Below are 9,355 nucleotides of genomic sequence, written 5' to 3'. Positions count from 1 at the left end.
TAAAGTCCCTCCTGGAGGACTTGTTCCCTGAATGTTTCCACCCTCAAAAATTCCACGACCTCCGCTGGGTTTGAACCCACGTACCTTGAGTCACGAGGTGGGAATGTTACCCCTAGACTACGGAGGCCGCTATGAACATACAGTAACAGCCATCAGATCATCTTACCATCATCTGCAGATGCAAGAAATTCACCAGATGGAGAAAACCTAACAACATTGACAGCTTTCTGATGTCTCTGCAGGTCTGCAGCAAATTCAACTTTCACTGCCCCTGTGCCTTGTATTTCAACATGCCAAATCTGCAAAATCAATGAATCGTAACGGAATCCATGCAAAACGGGTTTCAATCATCAAACAGAAATTAGGTAATGATCCCGCGTTATCTGCAGAAACCATCAAATGAGGAATAAAAGTGATCATGAAAGGTGATAAACTTGTAGCAATGGTCACAACATCACACACTGTTTCCAATCTCACAGTACTGCATGTCACATAAGACAGGCAGACCACAGACTCAAGTGATACCACCTTAGGATGAAATCTGCCAGTTACTGTGCTACTGTTACTGTTACTGTTAATTTTGGTTCATTAAAGTTTTCAGATGTGTTAGATTATTTTCCTTCACACAGGTTTCATAAATACTATTTTTTTTCTTGGCACTACAGCCCCAGTGGGCCTAGGCCTACCTCCATGAACTTCTCCGTTCACTTCGGTTTTTCTAGAGCTTACACATTCGGTAGGCCTCCTTGGGCGGGTGATCAGCTTGTCGCAAAGCCTCTACCTGTACACAAACACAGAAAAACGCATACAAACATCCACGTCCTGAGTGGGATTTGAACCCACAATCTGAGCGAGCGAAAACAGTGCACGCCTTAGACCGCTCAGCTACCGTGACCGGTATAAATACTATTACATCATGTTAATTAAATTAAAATATGTCCTACGGCGGTATTTAGGCTTGTGCAACCCTACAATTATGTCTGGGAATTTCACGTCATCAATTACAATGTGACATAGCCAAGCCATTCATTTTCCCATTTGGGGTGGACGTATTTAGAATTGCACTGACCCTGGCCCAAGGCTTAGAACATGAAGTGTAAACCTCAAGGTCTGTTTGAGCAACAACATATAAATACCATATTTACGTCTGGACAGAAAACATAACTTTATACATTAATGGTGATCAATGTTCAGCATTCTGAATACTCACGACAACATGAGAATCTGTTCCACCTGTAGCTAACCTCTCAAAATTTTCATTCTTACAAGCAAGCTGGATATCTACACTGAGGACTGGATCACGGTTGTGCCACGATATTTCAGGAATTGTGCACTTCATTAGGAGCTGGAAATGAAAATGTAATTGTACCATATTTATTACACGTTCCAGCACACCCATATAAGGCCGAAGCCATTGGATACAGAGCCTGTCACACCACAAGCTTGCTAAATCAGCAAGGAGACAACAGAACAATGCATATAAATCCACAACAATAAATCGAGCATATGAAACCCCTACACATCACTGCAACTACATAACCTACAATGTGTATATAAAATATAATACAAAATTGGAACATATACATGACAATAGAACAAATAATGGGTCACAGCCAAACAAGAAACTCCCTAATTAAATATTCATCTAAAGTTTAATAGGATTTAGTATGTAAAAAAGCATTTAAAACTGCTCTAAATTGATAATTATTATGGATTAACTCTTTTATATTTAAAAGATGATTAAAAAGTTTAATACCAAAACAGTAAGGTCCTCTCTAGTAAGATGTCAAATTTATCTGAGTGCGATAAAGATCAAAATTACGCCTTGTATTAAGGCCATGAATTTGTGATGTCGTGTGGTATAAACCCATATTATTCGCAACAAACATCAATAAAGTAAATATATATTGGGGCTGCAATGGCAAAATTCCCCAATCCCTAATATGAAATACTTGGCAGAAATGTTGCATATTAAATGTGAATTGCAGTCACATATTTATTCATAACTTACTATTTGATACACAGAATGTTGATGTATCGCAAAAAGAATAAATACCTTTGTTCGTAACGCGAAACCGCACCTCCAGCCGTAAGCCTTCCAAACGTTCGATTCCCGCGTAAACTGACATACAGGGAGTGAAACACAACAAATTTCTAACCAAATACCGAAGTTGTATTATGTATTAAAAATGCCTTACAATTGATTTGGCTGTGATAATAAAAATAATTATATCACAGTAAACTTAGATCTTATTTCAAACGTTTTGCGAGTATCAAATAAGTCTTTCCTTTATATATGACTGTCTAAGAAGGATAGAGAATTAACGTACATTACACATATAAAATGACGAGAAATTGAAACAAAAATAATAACCTATTATAATTGCATATTAATTACCGAATTATCGTATATGTTGTGGTTAATGGAGAAATTATGACTGGGAAATACATAGGGAAGTATCGTAGGGCTTGGCAATGGATTCCCCCACACTCATAATTAATACGTCACTAGGGTCACTAGAATTGCGGGAAAATGTGAAGCACATGGAGTAATTGATTGGTGAAATCATTAAGGACGGTTAAGTAGTGGTGAACGTCGTGAAAGGGAAAGTTTTTGTGTGGTTGCAGTGCATTTGACATGTGTATAACATTCTTCAAGAACCTCAACATTATCAGCTTGCTGTAGTGGAAACTTGAATCAGCAAAATTGCAACGAAAAAGTACGTTCGTAATATTGAATTTTCATGTTACAAAAGCGAAAATTGCTGATGTCCGTATTGAACGAACTAAACCAATTTAATGAAACAACCGCCTTGGAATGTGCTAGTAGGGGATTCGTAGCGTAATCTGCTACGTATCGTATAGGGAAGACTAGGCGAAGTTCCCCCTACCGGAGAACTGTAGTTGTACTTTGGCTTGCAAAATTTTAGGTTTTAATGGTTATGAAGATGCATGTAGCCTTACATGTTATGACACCATGTAGTCTAGTAGCCGTTTGGAGGAACATACTGCCACCAGCTTTACTCCTTCCCTGAAGATGAAAACAGTATGTTTCTCTGAAATATTGGTACCCACCCGGTGCATGACATGGTATCCAGAATATTATTAATGCTTGTGTCACTATTACAGGCAAATTTGTTATTTTCCAATTTCTTTGCAAGATTAATGTGTAGCATAATATTGAACTTTACAAACTGAGGCATAACTTTACACTTCAACTCAGTTTTGAGCTATTTAACATATTTTACCTTGTATAAATTATTATTGGTTGTATATAATTCTGTTACTTTTCTTCTAACTGAGATCACTTACTAAGGACTTAGTCTGCCCTTTAGTTCATAGTTGTACTGAATTGAATTGAATGGGTTGACAGCATACTCTTTCTTCAAGTGGAGAACCACAGGAGGCTAGTCTTGACTCTCCATATGTTCATATATTAAGGGCTTGCCACGAGGTAGTACTGATATTTATTTTATAGTTGTTACCCCACTTATTGTGAGTTTTTTCAGTGAACATTCAGGTTAATACTGGGATATGCTTAAAAAGTCCATATTGATTTCCCACTAATCCCTTCAAGTTCGGTGCGCTTAAACATCCTCACCTCCTGCGACATGCAGTAGCCTCTGATGTTGATACAGTGCTTTTAATATTTTATTGATCAAACAACTCTTCTGGCTCAAAGGGCTGTGATATTCTCAAATATGAATGTGGAGTGGCAAGGAAATCAGCCATCCTTTTCTTTTTCTTTTTTTCTGGTGAGGTGGGACTAAGTCCTTTGTACTGCGGCCACTTCTGGCCCATTGTACCAGCCCCAGATGATAGGTGAGGGTGATTGTGGAGCAATTGGTGGAATGAAGATTGGCAGGGGAAACCGAAGTACTTGGAAAAAACCTGTCCCAGCACCACTATGTCCACCACAGATCCCACTTGACCAGACCCGGGATCGAACCCGGGCCGATGTGGTGGGAAGCCAGCGACTAACCGCTTGAGCTATCGCACGGCCAGCTGTCCTTATTTTGTCATAGGTCTGACACTAATGCATAAAGAGTGGGTATACCTGATATAAATTGTTACAACTAAAGAAGTATTGAAAATTTCTGTTCAAGTTGCAAATTTCATAAGAGAAACCCTGTTGAATAAATATAATGTGTCCATTAAACTACGTGAAAAGCAAAGTAGTACAAACAAGATTACTGGCTCTTGAACACTGACAGAAGGAACAGACTATATGAACAGCAGAGTGCTACACCCTCCTACATGACAGGAGAATACGCCTTGGTAGCGTTAGTAATTGGAGGTTATCTTACTTTCATAGGATTAAGAGGAGCTCTACAATTAAACCAAATCAGAAAGTGATGTCAACACCCAAAAAGAAAACGTCTGCTGATCCACTGGCTCGGTCACACAAAAGTCTGTCCAGCGTCAGTCCCATAAGTACCAGTACCACTGGGTCAGACAGCGTGTCTAGCAAGGGAAAGCTGTTCAAGGTAACATCAAGAATATCATAAGAATATAAAGTCTGTCATTTTGTATCAAGTCATCAGGTGGACACATACACACAGCACTGCAAACCTATATTTCTAAAAGCCAAATTTCCTTGGCCAACTTTTATGATGAATTTAAGATGCTCAAAATTCTGGACATCATACAAGTATACTGTTAAATTTTAACTTTTTTACTTTGTTTGTTGATGAATTAAGAAACATAAATTAAGCAGAGAATGCAGAGTGTTATGCATTATGTGCTGCAAGCCACATTACAGGATAATATTTTTTGGTTCCAGGTCAGGTCATCAGGAATCTGTGGTGAACAAAGTGGCACTTTGGTTTCCAGTTTTCATTCACACATTCTCCACATTCATTAATTGTCTTATCCAGTGCTATATAATCTTGATATTGAGAGTTCATTAAATAACCATTTATAGAAAGATGAAATAAACAATGTGCCTATTTGCACACACTGCCATGAGATAAGCTGGAATTATCTCACAATATTCATTTGATCCTCTCAGGTGCCCTTTTGCAGGAAGTAAAAAGCATTTCAAGATGATCTAGAATACATTCACAAGATGTACAGAAGTTTCATAAACATTGTGCCTTGTTGCAGGAAGTGGCAGTATTTCAGAATAACCTGGAATACACTTAACAAGATATCTGATCTTCATAAACAGTCCACCATGTTTTAGGAATTGGCATTAGCTCAGGGTGGCCTTGAATACACTTAACAATTTGTGTTCATTCTTCATGAATAATGTACCTTGCTGTAGAAAGTGATGGTGTCTCATAATGGCCTGCAATATGTGGTCTTTTTTGAGAGGCCAAATCACATGATCACTTACTGTCTTTCAGCTGAAACATTTAGCTGTCATTTGGCAAGAAAAGGAGTCTAGGTTCACCACTAATATGCCATGTGTGATAAACGTGAAATTGCATTTCTTGTAAATTGTTTAAAGGATCTCACCATCAAAATAGATGCTCAAGATTTGTCCTTGCTCTTAAACAAACTTGAAGTCTCTTGAAAAGATTGTTTAACACTAGTTTGAGTTTACTGACCTCAATCGATGTACTCCTTTCGCAGTTGTGTTTAAGTTCATCAAATAAATGGGGACTCTTTGAATGCATTTTGCTTTTATGTTCCTCTCGATAAAAATCACAGGACCTTGTGGGCCGTAGTCTGTCTTCAAACACCCCACTTAAGACATTAATATAATACTTAGCAACATGTGCTGTAGCACCAGCTTTGCATAAAATAACCATGTCTTGTCTTCTTCCTTGATGCTTTCAAAGAAGGACCAAAAATGTCACTGATAATACCACTCTGAGTTAATAGTCTGTTCAAAAAATATTAGTCCTTCTGTTCATTAGCAGAAATGGCATGCCACCCACCGGTCTTCTCACTACAAGGGTCTGTCAGATTAATACTGCTTCAGGACCTATTGTTCTGAACGTCAATATACCCACTCAGGTTGAACCAAGCTTCACCAATAAAAAATTTAAGTTTTGGGTCAACACCATCAGGTAGTGCCTGCAAAACCAGTTACAGACATGTGTTTCATCTGATCACCTATTTCAGTTGCTTGAATATGTCTAATTTTATGTGTCAGTAGATGTAACTTCTATTTGCTCTCCATGCTGTTGTGGATCTATACATCCACTCCCCTATATGACTTCATGGTGTAGTGCTTAATTAGTTAAGCACAGGGACAACTTTGCCTTTTCTTTTACCTTTACCTCCATTCTGTTGTATTTGAAACCTGTACCTGTGGAGCTAATTGTGTCAGGTATTTACAAGGTGAATGTTCTAACTTGACTCCACTATCAGGCTTTTCCTGTTTAGTACAGTATTCTCTCTGATGTATTTCTTGTCTCAGAAAGACCCGGCTGAATGCATATTGTTAACAAATTCAGAAATCACTGATGGAAGTGAAGTTCAAATACCAGGATACTTACGGTGAAACCTTCATTTTACACAATTTATATGATTATTTTTTCTCTAAAGCATTGTGCAGAAAGCCCTTCTTTTCAATTGTATCACCATCTCAGTTCGGTACTGTAAATAAGAACATCAAACAGATTTCTGACTGTCCTACCACAACAGAAACACAAAAAGAACTGACACAAATTACATTGAATCATTTGCATCTGTAGTCAAAGTGATTCAAGATAAATAACAGACTTACTTACTGATGGTCTGTTTCCATGTTTCCTCACGGTTGGGGTAGCTGGATTCAGGTTTCCAGGAAGAACTCTCTACTAACAAGATGTGCCTGATTTTCATAAGCAATGTGCCTTGTTGCAGAAAGTGACAGTGTCTCAGGATGATGTGGAATACACTTTTAACATGTATTTGCTGGCCCTGGCAACCACCAAATTACAAGAGAAGGCATTGTCAGAAGTAACAGCTGAAAATGAGGTGAGGACTCTACCTTTTTAACAGCTATTTGCTGCTGTTAAACCACATTAAATATTGACAAACACACATCGCTGCAAAGATTTCATTTCTATAATTTGCTACATGCAAGAAGCTCGTGTATGAACCTCTTAGGCTATAAAAAAAATGTAAATGGCGTGTGTCAGTTTTATCCACCTTTCTACCTTGTGAATCCTACAGTTGTCCCACACTAAGGTACTGTCCTTACCAATTCACTTTTGCGTGGCATATGATAGTGCACAGACTCTCACATTTTCTGCATGGGGAAGGTGTATGCTTATGTTTGCTATGAATGAAACAAACACCGAGACAGTAAATGCTGGCTGGAGATGACAGAGAATGGAACATCTGGGCTGGGGAGCGGCATGTTACCAGTAATACATGGTAACAACTTTATTAGTAGATTCTAAAGGGTTCTGATGATGGTGGATAACACACAGAATTACTAGGTTTTTGAACTTTTTCCATCGTCCAGATTTTAAATAATAGAGGACACGACGTTTCAGGAACTAGAGATTAGCTCTTTCTAAGGGGCCCAACTGAGTAAGTGTCTTCCTTTCTCACCCGAAGACAGAACAGATCAGTTTCCGAAACATCGTGTCCTCTATTACCTAGAATTCCGGACGATGGAAAAAGTCCAAAAACCTAGTAATTCTGAACAACTTTATTGTTCTTAAGAGACTGTGTGGGTTACCTATGGACAAATTACTATATAAAATTCAGACAGGCATGTCCTTCTACACACACACACATGCACACACAGAGGTATATAAGAAAGTAACATAACTGTGAGATGAACACTCTGAAATTATGCAATTTGGGGTTACCACACCAAAATATTGTCCATATAAGTCGTGTAGTGGGTCATGAATTAGCAAGCGCTTAGTCTTTTGTTTCAGTGACCATTGTCTGTTTGGGTGTGTTATTCATGGGNAGTACAACAGCCGTTCAAACCACTCTGGTCACGCCTGTTGCTATACGAACTTGAACCATCTCGAGCATCATTTGCTCTGTGCTTCAAGTCGCTACTGATGACGCTGCTTCCGGCATCAGTTTTTGGTGTCTCTCTTCGTCTGATGCCTACCTTTTGACCTGTCCAGCAAGAGAGGCCCTGTCAGTAGCTACGCTACCGCTGGTATAGCTCTCAGGATCCTTGGCATACTCAAACCCCCTCACCACGATAAGGTGGAGACACCAACGAGGGGGGTCCTCAGTATATCATTCAATAATTGGAGAACTGGAAAGGAATGTGAGGAAAAGTTGGTGAAGCCAACAGTACGAAAACTTATGTAAGAAATGATGAGACTGTGTGTTGAATTCTTAACAGGTGTCATACTAATATTCTCTTAAATTCATAGTTTCACTTCTCGAGAGATCTGTTAGGATTAATTAGAAAATAAATGGTGTGTTTAATTAAAAATTATTTTATTCCAAATATCTAAGATGAACGCCTGAATTGTGATTAATTTACCAAGTTAAGAAACTATCTCTAAAGCAGATTGAGCCATTCATTGCCTGCAGTTTTATTAACAGATGCATTGCCTTAGTGTGAAATATATCACTGCCTATTTTCCATTTTCATTTCATTAGCTACTTTCAAGCAAATTAAGCACTTGCCAATCCGTGGTATTCAGTAGAATAATAATTCCTTTCATGTAAGGTTAAAGTAAATCATAGGAGTTGATGGCATACATTTTTAGCTAGAAATTGCTAGTCAATTTAAGATCTGAAAGATGAATAAGAACCCAGTGTTCATTTCTACTGTAAATCAGCACCCCATTATCCTGATATCATGTACATCTCATGCAACAGCAGCAGAAAGTTCTGCAGGTTAGTCCTGTAGCCTGTCCCTCTTTCCTTTCTCCCTCAATCATGTATGTGGCTACCTGTACATGGACATCAGCAGCACCATTTGTCTGTATTCCATTAGTTCAGCAAGCATACATGTAAATGCTTATGTATATTACTTAAGAAACCTACGCACATGTTTGAACTGATAAACTGATAATAATATTGTCACGTATTGGGTGTATAACGCGACAGATAACCTCACGCCGTATTTGGTATAGCGAATTTTATTTCACATTCGCACTTACAATCACCCATATTACAGATTCACAATTACTGCTATCTGCAGTATCACAAATACTACACTGCAAATGCCAGAATACAACTGACTGGTTGCTGGCTAACTCGGAACTCTCTCGGAACTAACTCGTAGCTAGCTGCCTTGAGAACTAACTTTGTAGGCAGTGTAGGTCTCTTATAAACCTTCAGCCGGACAACGGGAAAATGCCTGGCTTCCTTGTTACCTGGTTGCCTGTTTGCCGATATCCTAGCAACACTGTTACCTCACGCCGTCTTATGTCACTGCGTGTTGCGCGTTACGATACCATGCGGAAGGGGGATGACGGAGCGCTGACTC

General features: G+C 38.7%; 2 protein-coding genes across 3 annotated transcripts in view; one reads left to right on the top strand and one right to left on the bottom strand.

Annotated features, from left to right (window-relative positions):
* LOC111867225 (chromatin assembly factor 1 subunit B) overlaps positions 1-2,142 on the bottom strand; it is a 7,481-nt gene extending 5,339 nt beyond the window's left edge. Inside the window, exons 1-3 of one of the 2 annotated variants that reach the window (XM_023856874.2) lie at positions 2,057-2,142; positions 1,211-1,345; positions 167-299 (exon numbers count right to left, since the gene is read on the bottom strand). In XM_023856874.2, coding sequence (XP_023712642.1) covers positions 167-299; positions 1,211-1,339 — 262 coding nt within the window. In that variant the 5' untranslated portion in view covers positions 1,340-1,345; positions 2,057-2,142. Of the gene's footprint in view, positions 1-166; positions 300-1,210; positions 1,346-2,011; positions 2,028-2,056 lie in introns of those variants that run through there. The other variant, XM_033752595.1, reaches the window with a different exon arrangement.
* A 359-nt stretch (positions 2,143-2,501) lies between these two features.
* LOC111867214 overlaps positions 2,502-9,355 on the top strand; it is a 12,548-nt gene continuing 5,694 nt past the window's right edge. Inside the window, exons 1-3 of the mRNA XM_023856850.2 lie at positions 2,502-2,720; positions 4,316-4,487; positions 6,799-6,912. Of these exons, the coding sequence (XP_023712618.1) occupies positions 4,356-4,487; positions 6,799-6,912 (246 nt within the window). The 5' untranslated portion in view covers positions 2,502-2,720; positions 4,316-4,355. The remainder of the gene's footprint in view (positions 2,721-4,315; positions 4,488-6,798; positions 6,913-9,355) is intronic.

Source organism: Cryptotermes secundus, unplaced genomic scaffold (assembly GCF_002891405.2).
Source record: "Cryptotermes secundus unplaced genomic scaffold, Csec_1.0 scaffold565, whole genome shotgun sequence".
NCBI classification, from domain to species: domain Eukaryota; kingdom Metazoa; phylum Arthropoda; class Insecta; order Blattodea; family Kalotermitidae; genus Cryptotermes; species Cryptotermes secundus.
Note: the sequence above shows the minus strand (reverse complement) of the source record. Positions and strands in the feature narration are given on the sequence as shown.